The sequence below is a fragment of the Urocitellus parryii genome, chromosome 4 (assembly GCF_045843805.1).
Source record: "Urocitellus parryii isolate mUroPar1 chromosome 4, mUroPar1.hap1, whole genome shotgun sequence".
Lineage (NCBI taxonomy): Eukaryota > Metazoa > Chordata > Mammalia > Rodentia > Sciuridae > Urocitellus > Urocitellus parryii.
This window is the reverse complement of record NC_135534.1, coordinates 83,941,272-83,957,007: the sequence shown is the minus strand read 5'-3', so window position 1 is coordinate 83,957,007 and position 15,736 is coordinate 83,941,272. Positions and strand designations below refer to the sequence as shown.

Below are 15,736 nucleotides of genomic sequence, written 5' to 3'. Positions count from 1 at the left end.
GCTGTGTTACTTTCTGGAAGCTCTATGGAAGAATCCTTTATTTTTTCCAATTTCTAGAGGTGTCTGTGTTTCTTGCTCTTGGTCCCCTTCATCCATCTTCAAAGGCAGCAATGTTGTATCTCTGGCCATTTTCCCACAATTATATTTCCTTCTGACCCCCTCCTTCTGCCTCCTCCTTCCCTTTTCTTGACTCTATGATTATACTGGGTGGTCCTGGACAGTCCTAATAATCTCCCTGTTTTACAATCAGCTGGTTAGCAGTCTTCATTTCCTACAACTTTAATTTTCACTTGCTGTGTAACATATTCACCTAATCTCTTATTAATCTACAGTGCTATTTCTGGACCCCAGCCATTCAGGCCTCTGCATCTTTACCTGTCCTGGGCTCCCCTTCCTTTTCTTGGTTTGAGTTTGCTTTTTTGACCCTTAATTTTTGTCAGTAGGCTAGATTACTATCTACCAATTTTGTTTTTCCTTCAATAGCTAGGTAACTTGTTTGTCTCTGATAACATTATTCTGTAATTTTCCTTGCTGATAGGTACTTATTTTTAAAAGGAATAGATAATATTTCTGCAAATAGAGGTTTGTTTTTCTTACAGAATGTTCAGCTCTCACTGCTAACAGAAAGAGGGATGGGTGAGGCAGTACAAGAATTTGTGGACAAGGAAGAGAAGGATGCCATTGAGGAATTAGTGAAATACCAGTTGGAAAAAACACAGCGATTTCTTAAAGAACGTCATATCGATGCCCTAGAAGATAAAATTGATGAAGAGGTGAGTAACTAATTTGGGTGTGTAGGCCTATTTAGACAGTCTCTCCTAAGAGTAGATCTGAGTTTTTTTTCTGATAAACCACTATTTAACCTTTCTGATTTGTTCAGTTTCCTCACTAATAAAGATGAGATCTTAAGATGAAGATTAAACTAAAATGTCTAGAACAGTCATTTACATGTGGTTGGACCTCATGATTTAGTTTTATTCCCTTAGAAAATATCTTGTCCTGAAGATGAGCCTTGTAGGATGAAAATTCCTCTTTATTTCACTGCTTTAATAAGTTTTGATTGAGCTTTAGAGTCTCATCTACAACATGCATTCTCTCTAAGCATAAAGGCACCAGAAGAATCACAGAAGAACATTCTTAAGATTCGACTAGTAGATGTTTAAATGTTTGCATGCCAAATTGTCAGAAAGCAAAATTAAAAGTTATTGACATGGCAATATTTGTATGTGGGCAAAAGAAAGGTTAATATTCTTAATATTAAATAGCTATAATAAATCTTTAAAAATATTAAATATTCCAATAGGATAATGAACAAAGGACATGAATAGGTGGTTCACAAAAGAAATATAAATGCCTAATAAGCATATGAAAATGGTGGTTAGCCAAGGATAATCAAAGAAATTTAGATTAATTAAATGTATTTTTTATTTGTCAAATTGGGAATGATTTGAGAAAAATAGTAGTTAGTATACTGCTGGTGAGAGGATTATGTTCAAATAGCTTTTCTGAGAAGCATTTTGGTAGTGTATATGAAGAAGCTCAAGATTTACTATTTAAACTGGGAAATTTTCCTAAGAAAATAGTATGATAGAGATTTGTATATGGAATAATTATTCTTAGTGTTATCCATAGTGAAGAATAATTGGAAATGTCTTGTTACATTTGGTGTTGGAACATTCACAATATAGAATTCTTTATAGCCATGAAAAATTACATTTTTTAAGAACTTGGAAAAATATTTCCAATATAATGTTAAGTGGGAAAATAATTCTAAGGATGTAGAGCTATACACAATATTATCCTCCTTATTTTTATTGTATACATGAGTGTATGTGTATGCATGTATATAAAAATTGGAAGTATTCCAGTATACTATCAACAGTTACATTTAGGCACTTGTATTATAGGCGTTCACCTTTTCTATTCCCCTTAAACAGAAGAATAAAGCATTGTTTTAAAAACACATTACCTTTGGGTTTTCCTTTCTTGAATTTACTTAACATGGTTTTCTTAAAATCTTATGGTGTTATTATGTAACTAGTTTTACTCAATGACAAGTATTTTTAAAATTCAGGCATGTAAACCATACTCCAAAACTACCTAGTCTGTCCCAGTATATGTGTTATGTTCTGAGTTTTTAGTACAGGTAGATTCCTCAGGTGAGTATCCACAATAAAACATGACCCTCCCTACAGTGACACCTTGACTCCTGAGCTGCAGAAGGCTCCCAGCATGTGTGTAGGATGGTGGCTAAGAGCATGCACTGTGGGCCAGACCACCTGTATTTGAAATGAAAATCCTTATTAGCTGTGCACCCATCAGTGAGTTCTCCAACCTCCCTGTGCCTCAGTTTCCTCATCTATAAGATGGAGATAATAATGGAACCTCCTTCAGTATTGTGAGGATTAAAAGAATGAGTGCCTGGTAAATCATCAGATGCTGCCAGACAGTGCCTGCTCGGTGTGTTTTTTGTGACTTTTGATTCTCTTTTACAAATAGTGGCACTTTAGGTATGCTATATACCATCTGGACACTATTACATAGTATGTCACCTTTTTAAAAGATTATTATTTTTGCATTCCTCCCTGAATCATAACAGACATACTGATCTTATGCTTAAAAAACAAACAATTCTGAATCCCATTTCCCTTTAGCTACTGTACTGTTTCTTTGTTCCTCTTTTACGTAAGAATTGATTCAGAGAGTTTTCTCCCTTCCTTTTCATTCTAAAACCATCCATCAACCATATATTTATATATATATGAATGTTTTAAATTGTTGATGGACCTTTACTTTATTTATTAATTTATTTATATGTGGTACTGAGAATAGAACCCAGTGCCTCACACATGCTAGGCAAGTGCTCTACCACTGAGCTATAACCCCAGTCCTCCATCAAGCTTTTGACCCATCATTCCTGTGAAGCTGCTCTTTTTGGGGTCACTGGTGACCTGCATTGCTAAATCTACTGTCACTGTTCTACCTTAAATGTCCAGGGGCACTTAACCACTAAGCCACATCCTTGTCTTTTTTTATTTTTCATTTTGAGGCAGCGTCTCACAAAGTTGCTTAAGGCCTCACTAAGTTGGTGAAGCTGCTTTGAATTTATGATCCTTCTGCCTTAGCCTCTGGAGCTGCTGGGATTATAGGTGTGCCACACTGTGCCTGAATCCAAGTAGTCCTTCTGTGCCCTCTGTTCACATAATCAAGGTCATGTGATCATAATGTGTAGGTTAAATCCATCAGTAAATGCATTGACCCTGAGGATGCCAAAGGCTCCCATAGGATAAGCCTTTTCAGTGTTAATTGTATTAACTGGATCCTGGATACCTTCTAAATACAATATAACTTCTTGTTTTGTTATTGGCTGTCCTCCCTTCTTTTCCATATACTCACTAGATTGTCACCTCTGTGAAGGCAGCAGAGGTTTTTTTGTTTTGTTTTTACTATTTTTGTTTTCTTATTTTCTACAATAGTGCCTGGCACGTAGTAGGTACTCAGTACCTAAATATGTGCTGAGTACATTGTTGAATAAATGGGGCTTGTCTCTAGCTATGTAAGATCCTTGTGAGCAGGATCCATTAAAACATGGGATTTGTAGTTCCCCTCTTGGGTCCAGAGCCACAGTCAGCAAATATTTAGTAGTTGACCATTAACAAATATGGATCTTTAGGGACCCACTCACTTCAGATACTGATTTAGAGAGCCTCCTATGTGTTTTGCAGCCATGTGTACAAGGGTGAATTGAGGAATGTAATAAATATTTCAAGGCTTATAAAAGAGAAATTCTTGTTTTTAACTATTTACTGAAATATATATCCATTGGATATTAGGAACTTTTTTCTTTGAAGTCTTAGACTTTTTCAGTAACATAGAACATTTTGGCTTCTGGTAATGTAATTTTTCTGAGAGAGAGAGAACTTCAGAGAAAAACATATATATATGTGAATATACACATATTTACTTCAGAAAACATTTCTAGCATTTTAATTTAAGTAACTGGAAAAATATACTTTAATCAGTCTTTTGTGAGACAAACTGTAGTTAAATTTCCAGGTTTTGTGTTGTAATGAAAAGTATTTCTTAATCAGTGGTAGTCCATTATTTTATATTTACCTAACTGGGATAAGCAACATGTTTGTGACTTATTGTGTTATGACCTAGGTACGTCGTTTCCGAGAAAGCAGACAAAAAAATACTGAAGAAGAAGATGATGAAGTTCGAGAGGTAATTTTCTTGCTGTTAATTTCTGTACTCATCTTAGTTTGTTAAAATAGAATAACTAGTAGGTTTATTTAGAATAGTCAGTCCACAGGTGTGATGGAGAGGAGTGAGCAGGGGATGCCTGAGAATAGCTACCTTTGATTTATTTGTTTGCCTACAGTATTCTTCATGCTGGCATTGCTACTTTTTTTTTTTCTTTTGCTGTTGCCTAAAATTTGTGTATATTGTGGGGGCAGGGATACATTTAAAAAGCTCTCTTTCTATCAGAATAATATCTAGTTGCTATCAGAGCATCTTATCTATATAAGATAAAATTTTATCCTTTGAGCTTATATTTTTGAAATCCATTTTTTCCTCCTGGTAGTGGAGATTAAACTCAGGACCTCACATATACCAGGCAAGTATTCTAACCTATTATTTGGGGCAAAAAAGAAGCTTAGTATTTTGATTAGCAATGTTACCCTGGCTAAGACTTGGCAGTTTCTGTTGTCCAATCTAAGTGTTAAAATTAGCTTGGCTACAATCATTTTTCTCTTAGTTTCTATCTTTGCAGGTTAGGAACAACAAATTAGCAATCACCTCATTAAGTTTTGAGACCCTACCTAATAGAATTTTGCATTTCTATCTAGTTCAATCTAGTGATTGAAATAGTTTTTTCTTCTTATTATTTTTTTTTTATGGTGCTGGGGATTGAACCCAGGGCTTTGTGCATATGAGGCAAGCACTCTACCAACTGAGATATATCCCCAGCCAGTTTTTCTTTTTTTTTTTTTTTTCCTGATTGTCCTAAGTGTTTTATGTTTGCCTACTAGTATTTAAAAGTTACCTCATAAATTATTTACTCTTGGGTTTTGCCTTGTTTGCTTTCCATCAGCAGACATTTTAAACAGTTATGGGTTACATGTTCCACTTTAGATTAGAAATACAAATTAGAAAAAGGTGTGATCTATGTTCATAAGATTTTCTTTATTTAGTAGCTCTAAAGAAAGTATTTATTGAATTCTTTTTGATAGGTGCCTTACTTACACTATCTTAATTCCTGTTTACAAGTAAGACTGAGACCAGACTCAGGGTCACATGGTGGGGCTAGAGTTTGAACCTGTTTTAACCTTGAAATCTAAATTTGTCCACCATCCTTTGTATTATCAAAGTATTAGGTAATAATAATAATAATGCATGACCAATGAATTGCTACAAATTAAAAACTTATAAAACCATTATGAATGACATCAAAATCACTGTACATAGATGTAACTGCTGTGGCTTTTGTTGAAAGCTAAGTTATTTTTAAGAGCCAATAGATTATGGATCCCTTGCTACCTTTTTTACATTTTACAAGTTGCTCTTAAAATAGAAAAGAGTTTGCCAAATAGCAAAAATGCAGGCTAGAAAGAAGTGTTCTTTTTTGGTTCTTGGATCATCTAGCTTAATTAGGATTACCTCTTTCAATTTAACATATTATAGAAATCTTTCTTACTGTGGGTCCTTTATGTTTGAAGATACTAGCTTCAATTTTTTCTTAATCTTTTGAAAGGGTAAAAATGAGGACTGGGAGTATAGCTTAGTGGTAGTGCCCTTGCCTGGCATGCATGACGTGCTGGGTTTAATCCCTAGCACTGGAAAAAAAAAAACAAATCAAAACAAAAAAACAAAAAACCCTCCACATTTTACATAAGGAACGTAGGAAAGGATATGACACATTTCAAATTGGAATTTTTCAGAGGAAAGACTTTAATGAGTTTAGATTTTCAACTATATTTCTAAAACTTTTGCAAGTGACCAGGGCTTCTTAGGTGTTTTAGTCCAATTTGTGTTGCTCTTAACAAAATGTCTGAGGACAGGCAGTTTATAAATAGTAGTATCTGTTTAGCACACAGTACTTGGAGTTGGGAAGTCCAGAGAACATGGTGCAAGCATCTGGTGAGCAGCTGGTGATATCTTCCTGCAGGGTCATGACATGGTGGAGGACATCACATGGTGAAACAGCAAGTGTGCTAGAGAGATCTCATTTTCATAATAAAGCCTCTCTTTTTTAAAAAAAATATTTTTAGCTGTAGATGGACACAATACCTTTATTTTCTTTATTTAGTTTTATATGGTGCTGGGGATTGAATCCAGGGCCTCACACATACTAGGAAAGTGCTCTACTTACAACCCCAGCCCAAGCTACTGTCTTGATAACTCATTTATTTATTAATTCATGGATGGATAATTCATTCATATGTGTAGAGCCATCATGACCAGTCACCTCCTGAAGGTCCTGCCTCTCAATACTATTAACATATGCATTTCTAACACATGAAATTGGGGGACACATTCAAACCACTGGTAAAATTTTCAGCATTGTATACATAGGATATTAAAGATTTTCAGCCTCAGTGTACTATTTTGAACTTGGGTGTTAGAGTTTGATATTTTCTCAAGATGCAAATTCATAGCTTTGTATAATCATTTAGATCAGAATATTAATCCCAGTATAATTGCTTAAATTATTTAAACAAACAGACGAAACAAAAATATTAGTCCTTTCATTTAGGAAAAAAGCATTATACTTTGAAACTCTTGTTCATATGGAAAAAATTAAAAATTTTTCTTTAATTATAAGTTCACATTGAAACAGAGAGCCGGACAGTAAATACTAGGCTTTGTAGATCATATGTAGTCTCAATCACATATACTAATTTGTTGTTATATATATATTTTTTAGTTGGACACAATACCTTTATTTTATTTATTTACTTTTATGTGATGCTGAGGATTGAATCCAGTGCCTCCCATGTGCTAGGTGAGCACTCTATGTTGAGCTACAACCCCTGTTGTTGTTTTTTAATAGCTTTTTAAGAATATAAAAACTTTTCTAAATATTATGCTTAGTCCTTAGTTTATCTGATTTCTTAATATTCTATCTGAATTAGAGTTAGGGTTGGTAATCTCTTTCAAAATGTGATACTAGAAATTATTGGCAGAGTGAAAAGGTAGTCCACACAATGAGAGAACTTATTTGCAAATAATGTATCCATATATCAAAGGGATTAGTATCCACAATATATTTAAAAAAGGCTTCTACAACTCACCAATAACAACAAACCCACTTGAAAGAGTGAGAAATGGAATTGAATAGACAATTTTCTAAAGGTTTACAAATGTTTAATAAACAGGTGGAAAGACACTCAACATCACCAATGATTAGAGAAATGTAAAAGTCACAGTGAGATACCACCTCACACCCATTAGAATAGCTATTAAGAAAAACACACTTAGAAAATAACAAGTATTGGTAAGAATGTGGAGAAATTGGAACACCATACATTGCTGGTGGGATGGAAAATGATGCAACCAAAAATTAAACACAGAATTGCCGTATAATCTAGCAGTTCCACACCTGGGTATATAACCAACAGTATTGAAAGCAGGGACTCAAGTAGATATGACAAAGCAGCCAACGTTAGAAGCAATCCAAATGTCTATGAACAAATGAGTGGATAAACAAAATGTGGTACCTACTTGCAATGGAATGTTGGTTAAATCTTTAAAAGGAATGAAATTTAGATATGTGCTACAACTTGAAAACATTATGCTGAATGAAAAAAAGAGCCAGATATAAATAAACAGACATGGATATAGAGTTTCAGTTTGGGATGATGAAAATCTGTATAAGAAAAGTAGAGTTAAAATGCTATTCAAATGTAATGTTTGATAAAGATGATGATACTGCGTTTGGGCAAAGAGAAAAATGTAGAATTTGGAAATGATGGTTGGTAATTAACTTCAAGAAATAATAATTGTAGGGCTGGGGATGTGGCTCAAGCAGTAGCGCGCTCCCAGGTTCCATCCTCAGCACCACATACAAAGAAAGATGTTGTGTCTGCTGAAAACTAAAATAGTAATAATAATAATATTAAAAAATTCTCTCTCTCTCTCTCTCTCTCTCTCTCTTTAAAAAAAATAATAATTGTAATGGGGCATATGAATTTTAAATTCTAGTTGCTGCCACATTGCTATAAAGATCACTTGGGTTTGCTCTCTCACGATAGTATGAGTGCTTTTATTACCCTCATCCTTGCCCTCATGATATATTACTATATATCTTTTGATCTTTAATTTTCTTTTTGTATAGTCCTTTGTCAGTATCATGTTTGCAAACATTTGGAAGATTTCTTTCCTTGTGTTCTAGAACTATTGAAATACCAAGTGAATTATCACTTTGAAAATTTGGTTGAATTTACCTATGAAATTTTTTGGTTGTTCTTTTTGGTGGTGTCATTCTTTTAACAGTATTATCTGATAGTCTGTTGATAATATGTTTTTTCTTGGTTAGTTTATGTTACTAATTCTCCAAATTATGTACAATTGTGTCATAAGTCTTTATTTTTCCCAACTTTTTAAATACTGAATTAGTCTACTTGGTATGCCCTATCCACACTTGGTTCCTATTTCTACCCTGCATGCCTTGTTCCCTTCTCTTTAGTCCTGCCTCTCGTTTGTGGTACCATAATGCTTAGAAATGCTTTGATCATCTATTAGATTAAGAACTTGCTTTTCCAAGTAAAAAACTATTGTCATAACATCCTAGGATATCTGTATTTGTTTTGGAGAACTCTACACTTCCTGAAGTCTTCTCAGTTTTCTCCCTTAGCCACCTCAAGTGTTCATTGTATTTATTCACTCTGCTTCATAGATTATGTGTTTGGGGTTGGAATTATTTTCTAGTTTTATTGAAAAATGCATTTTGTTTTTGTACTCCTTTTACATTTGCTAGTTTAAGCAAAGAGACAAGGCAGAATTGCTTTTATTCAATTTTTAATTTAAAAATCTGTATTCATTTTAGAGTTAGAATATTTGATTAAGTCTTAAACTTTTCTAGATGGTTTCTTATCAAAATAAAAAAAATTGTGGCATATTGTTGGTTCCACGATTTTTATTCCTTCTCAAACCTTAATATGCTTATAGTTCTAAGAGATTATTTATTGTTTCTGTTTATGGAAACAAACATTTTAGAAAAAGCATATTGTATAAGGTATAAGAATAAAAAAGAAAAGATAAGCACCCTGAAATTTCACCACCTAGAGAAAATAACTACTTTGTGTAAGTTTTTTTTTATTGTTGTTTATTAAGAGCTCATTCTAAAAAGTAGCTCATAAGTGTGGTTTTGAAGTAGGAGTTATAGCCAGATTTCCATCTAGTTTTTAAAATTTCAATTCTTTAAATTCTATTTTGATTGGTAAACCTTTTCAAAAGGTTTCATTTTACAGGTAGTATTATAAATTGATCTGACAGATAATAGACATCAAATTTGATTATACTTTTTATACAAATACATTGAATTTTTGTACTTTTATAGTCAGTTGGTGAAAAATAATAAAATGTACAGTTTGACAATATTAACTGTTCATCTGAATGACAAAATTAGTGATTGTCAAGATGCTGCACTATTTTCTGATGCGTGTTTTTCCTGTTACACAGGCCATGAATAGGGCCCGAGCTCTCAGGTGTCAATCAGAAGACCACACATCTGCCTTTAGTGCTGATGACCTCATGAGTATAGATCTAGCAGAACAGATGGCAAATGACTCTGATGATAGCATCTCAGCAGGACCCAACAAAGGAAGAGGCCGAGGCAGAGGTCGAAGAGGAGGCAGAGGGCAGAATTCAGCATCAAGAGGAGGGTCTCAAAGAGGCAGAGGTTAGTACTAAATATTGTCTTGCATGCTGCAGACTTGGAAGTTGAGTGGGAAGTAGTACCTAGTATCTTTTGGTCAGAATTGAGTTATTACCCGTCTTTGTTTCTGGAACATGATTCTTTAAAAAACATTTTTTTTCCTTTTTTTTTTTTTTTTTTTTTTTTGCAATAGTGAGGATTGAATCCAGAGTCTTGTGCATGCACTTCTGAGCTACATCTCCATCCCTTTTTATTTTTTGTTTCAAAACAGAGTCTCACTAAGTTTCCCAGGCAGATCAACCTGCCTAAGTCCAAGTAGCTGATATTATAGGTGTACACCACCATGCCCAATTAAAATTTGATTATTATAATGCAAAAGGCATTTTAAGTTTTGACATGTACCTTTAACTTAAGTGAATTTTGAATGGTCACCTGCAAAATTGAGTTTGTTGTTGTTGTTTTGTTTTGTTGGTACCAGGGATTGAACTCAGGGTCCCTTGACCAGTGAGCCACAACCCCAGCCCTAATTTGTGGTTTATGTAGAGTCAGCATCTCACTGAGTTGCTTGGCGCCTCACTTTTTGCTGAGGCTGCCTTTTGAATTCACAATCCTCCTGCCTCAGCCTCCTGAGCCACTGGGATTACAGGCATGTGCCACAACATGCCCTGCCAACATAGAGTTTTAATTGTTCTTAACCTATATTTTTTTGAAGCTTTATTGTATTTCTCTCATAGTACATAATGGGTACATTTATTGTCACATTTTCTCTCACATGTGCAAAGTAATAATGAGACAAATATGAATCATTAAGGAAAATGGTTAGCTAATGACTACTCCAGATCATAAAAGAATTGTTTTTGTTACTGTCTAAGGTAAAATACCTGCAATCTTATAAAGTGTTCTCCATAAAATTCATTCAAAAAGGAAAATTACCCCCCCAAAATAATTTGATTTTTAAAACCAATTGTTAAAATTATTTTTATCTCTGTATTTAATATACTATTGTTGCTATTGAATAGTCCAGACAATGGAAAATGGTCATCCAGTGACTTCTTAATGTGTTGTTTAAATCCATCCCTAAAGAAATTTCCTAATTATTTTCATTAAATATTTATTCAAGTGAATTATAAGTTGGCAAAATGAATAGTAATTTAGCTTTAAGTCTTCAGTGAGAGAAATCTCCATCTTCTAGTGATATCATTATCTTCATATTTACAAAATTTTTTTTCTGAAATTTTAAATGGATGAATGTGAACCAGACATAGTCTAAAAGCATTAGTCTAATGTCTGAAAATTGATTGGTCAGACTCTACATTTTCTAATATAGGCCTTTGGCTTTTTGCAAACTTTTTTTTTTTAACCAAGGATTAACCCAGGGATGCTTACCTACTACTCACATCCCCAATCCTTTTTTTTTTTTAATGTTTTATTTAGAGATAGGCTCTTGCTGAGTTGCTTAGGGCCTCGCCAAGTTGCTGAGGCTGGTATGATCCTCCTGCCTCAGATCCCAAGTGACTGGAATTACAGTTTTTACAAACTTTTGGCATAACTTTATATAGTTTTCATTTTTTGGTGGTGTTTGAAAAAGCCTTAGTTACTGTTGGGATTGTGTATTGACTGTTCATTATTCTAATAGCAGGCAATGCTCTAGAGACTTCTACTCGAAGCAGGAACTCAAAGGCCACCGTGTCAACATCTAGAAATATGTCTATTATAGATGGTGAGTACAGGCTGCAAGTGACTATCTAGCAGAACTTATAAATTCCAACTTAAAAAGACTGAGGAAACCCCTCATAGTAGCCCTCATTTATTTGTATTGCATTCATTACAGTTAAAAGGACTATTAAGATTATAGGATAAGTTATTCTTTAAAAGATCTTTGTCGTGCATCAAAACTATTGGAGAGTAAACTTTAATAATGTTTTAAATAATTTCTTTTAGACAAATAGAATTATTATTTATCTTTGACAGGGGGATCATGATTGCCTAGCAAAGTGAAGTATGGGATCTAATTAATATAAAAATAAAGGTGCAGTAAGCTGTCTTGTAAAGAATTATTGTCTCTCCCTTAAAGGAAGTTTTTCAGCCTTTATTGAATGGCAACTGATGATAGAGAATGGACACAATCATCAGATCAATTAAAACTCTGTTTTATTTACATGTTTTTTTATTGGTACATTACAGTTGTATATGAAAGTAGGATTTGTTGTTATATCTTTGTACACACACAACATAACAATATAATTTGGCCAACATCATTCATCAGGATTTTCCCTTTCTTTGTCTTCTGTCTTCCCTCCCTTGGTCCCTTTCCTCTGTTCTACTGATCTCCCTTTGATTTTCATGAGATTCCCTACCACCATCTTTCTTTTTTATCCTAGCTGCCACATATGAGAGAACACATATGATCCTCAACCTTCTTGAGTTTTTTTGCTTAACATAATTATCTGAAGTTCCATCCATTTTCCTGCAAATGTCATGATTTCCTATTTTTTTTATGGCTGAATAAAACTCCATTGTGTTTATATACCCCAGTTTTGATATTCATTCATCCATTGATAGGTACCTCTGCTGGTTCCACAGTTTGGCTAGTGTGAATTGTGCTACTATAACATGGGTATGCGTGAATTGTTATAGTGTTATGACTTTAATTCTTTGGGATAAATACTGAGGATTGGTATAGATGGTCATGGTGGTTCCATGACTAGTCTTTTGAGGAACTTCCATTCTGATTTCCATAGTGGTTGTACTAATTTACAATCTCACTAATAGTGAAAAAAGTATTCCTTTTTCTCTACATCTATTTTGTTCATATTCTTAATGGCTGCCATTCTGACTCGAGTGGGATGAAATCTCAGTGTAGTTTTGTTATTTCCCTAATTACTATTGATGTTGAATTTCTTATATATTTGTTGGTGATTTATATTTCTTACTCTGAGAAGTATTTTTAGTTCATTTGCCCATTTATTTATTGGGTTATTTGATTTTTTTGGTGTTAAGGTTTTTTGCATATTCTTGATATTAATCCTCTATCAGAAGTGTAGCTAGCAAAGATTTTGTTCCATTCTGTAGGTTCTCTCTTGATCTTGTTTCCTTTCCTGTGCAGAAACTTTTAAATTTGATGCTGTCTCATTTATTAACTCTTGGCATATTTCCTAAGCCTTAGGGGTCCTGTTGAGAAAGTCATGGCCTGTGCTTGTATCTTGGAGCGTAGACCCCATGTTTTTCTCCAGGAGTTGCATAGTTTCTGGTCTAATTCCTAGATATATTTGATCCATTTTTAGTTGACTTCAGTGCAGGGGAAGAGATAAAGGTCTAGTTACTGAAGTATTATTCAGCACTTTGAAGAGTCTTCTAATATCCTTAGCTTTTGATTTCAGAAACTTGTCTTTTTGGCCAGGTTGGGAATGGTGTTCAGAAAGAAGATCTTCCATTTCTGATACCTCAGTTACAAAAGCAAAGAAGGGAAAAAAAGAAAAGGCAGCATCTTATATTGTAAAGAATGCAGGCCGAGTTCAACTCTGAATTCAATATGGAAAAGTTTTGTGACTTTACTCAAGTAGGTTACAGTCCTAGGTTGTTTACATGTTAATTAGGAATGATAATCCATACTGTACTAGGCTTTTCTGAACAAAAATTTTGGCACATAGTAGGCATTTATGAAATGTTGTTGTTATACAAAATGAGAAAAAGAGAATGAATAAAATATGAACACTTCTATGTTAAACCACCAGAAGTTGATTAGCATGTTATAGACAGATGGTAACTTGTAGATGGCCTGCCTTTATCTTAGCCCAGATGACCTTTGCTCTGCCTAGCTTACTTATGTGAAGTTTTCCTTGATAGAGTGAATAGAATTAATCATTTAAAGTCAGTCTTCCTCTGTTGTTAAGATATCAGCTGTTAATTAAGCTGCATTCCCTTTTCTTTTTTTTTTTTTAAGTAATCTATTTTTTTCCCCCTCACCTTGTTGTCTTTGGTGTTCTAAAGTTTTGTTCTTATAAATCTTAAGTATAGTGCTCTTTTTCATGCTGCTTAGGGTTTATTGGTTCATAAATCTCTGAATTTGTGTTGTATCGTTCTAGAAAAGCCTTGTCTGTTATCCCTTCAGATATTTCCTCATTCCTATTTTATTCCTCCTTCTGTGAGATATTTTCATTCTTTTGGGGGGAGAGTGGTACCAGGAATTGAATTCAGGGGCACTCGAACACTGAGCCACATTCCCAGCCTGTTTTTGTATTTTATGTTAGAGACAGGGTCTCACTGAGTTGCTTAGCAAATTGCTTTTGCTGAGGTTGGGGATTTTTGAACTCAGGATACTCCTGCCTCATCCTCCTGAGCCACTGGGATTACAAGCGTGCAGCACTGCACCTGGCTCATTCTTAATTTCTCTTGTATATGCTATTTTCCTGCACTCCGTTCTGAATAATCGTATCTGATTATCGCCATGACCTGCACAGCGAGTGAACAGTTCTCCAAATACAGGCAGTGGGCAGATTAGGAAAATAAGAAAAGTACAAGAAATAAAGATAGGGCACAAGGCCCTGGGTTCAATCCCCAGCACCACAAAAAGTAAAAATAAAAAAAGAAAGAAAGGAAGGAAGGAAGGAGGGAGGAAGGGAGGGAACTACTCAGTTATAGGTAAAAGTGGGACTCAGTGGGTGAATCAGCCCTGGTGGGATCTGACTGGGCAATGAGCTGAGGTTCTGCATGTTTATCATATAGGTTTTAAAAATCAAAGGGATTCACTATGAAAAGGCTTCTTGAGGTAAACAGGAGGAAGTTTTAAGTAAAACAGCTTAGTTGGGGTTTACTTGTTTAAACCCAACTCTTCTACCTCCAGGCAGCTGGGATTTGAATTCAAGGCTTTTGATCTAGTAAATTCCATGACAAGAATGGAATTCTCCCTATCAATAGGAGCCACTTGGGAGTGGGCATTTCTCCAGGCACCCAGGAGAGGCCTCTTGCTGTCCAAGGTCACATACTTCAAAGCAATGGTTCTTTCAAAGCTCTCAATATCTGATCTATATTCTAACTCATCTATTCTGAAATTCTTTTGTATTTTTAGTTATTTGGTATTTTTTTTTTTTTTTTTTTTGGTAGGGGAGGACTCCAGTATTGAAATTCTGTCTGATTCTTTTTAAATATGATCTGTCACTTTTCATAGTTTTTAAGAATTCCCTGTGGATGTCTTTAGGTCTTTATTTATTTATTTATTGATTGATTGATTGATTGTATGCATAGTAAGGACACTTGTTTTATGTTTTGTGTCTATGACTTAAAGCCTAAATGTCTTTGGCCTCTTTTGTGAATTCTGTTTCTGTTGTTTGTTATTCATGGTGACTTATTTCTTTGGATGTTTTGTTATCTGTTGTTCCTAGAAAATTTGTCAGTAGGAATAATCAGACTTTGGATGAAGTAGTGTTCTTCTTGAAAAGATTTGTCTTTGTTTCTCCAGACTTCTAGGGCACCTCAAATCTTAGGCCACTTAATACTTCACAGAAGAAGAAATATGAATGGTCAATGAATATATGAAAAAATGCTCAACATTTCTAGCAATTACAGAAATGCAAATTGAAACTACATGGAGATTTCATCTCACTCCATTCAAAATGGCAATTATCAAGAATACAAATATCAATAAATGTTGGTGAAGATGTGGGAAAAAAGGTAGACTCACACATTGCTGGTGGGACTGCAAATTGGTGCAACCACTCTGAAAAGCAGTATAGAGATTCCTCAGGAAACTTGGAATGGAACCAGCATTTGACCTAGCTATCCTACTTGGCATATACCCAAGGAATTAAAATCAGCATACTGTGGTGATGCAGCCACAACAATGTTTATAGCAAC

At 34.4% G+C, this 15,736-nt stretch overlaps 1 protein-coding gene across 2 annotated transcripts in view; it reads left to right on the top strand.

Moving 5' to 3' along the window:
• The window catches only part of Mre11 (MRE11 double strand break repair nuclease), a 61,853-nt gene that overhangs the window by 30,513 nt on the left and 15,604 nt on the right, over positions 1 to 15,736 (top strand). For both annotated transcript variants that reach the window (XM_026396106.2, XM_026396105.2), the window contains exons 13-16: positions 600 to 773; positions 4,165 to 4,227; positions 9,688 to 9,907; positions 11,520 to 11,603. In XM_026396106.2, coding sequence (XP_026251891.1) covers positions 600 to 773; positions 4,165 to 4,227; positions 9,688 to 9,907; positions 11,520 to 11,603 — 541 coding nt within the window. The remainder of the gene's footprint in view (positions 1 to 599; positions 774 to 4,164; positions 4,228 to 9,687; positions 9,908 to 11,519; positions 11,604 to 15,736) is intronic.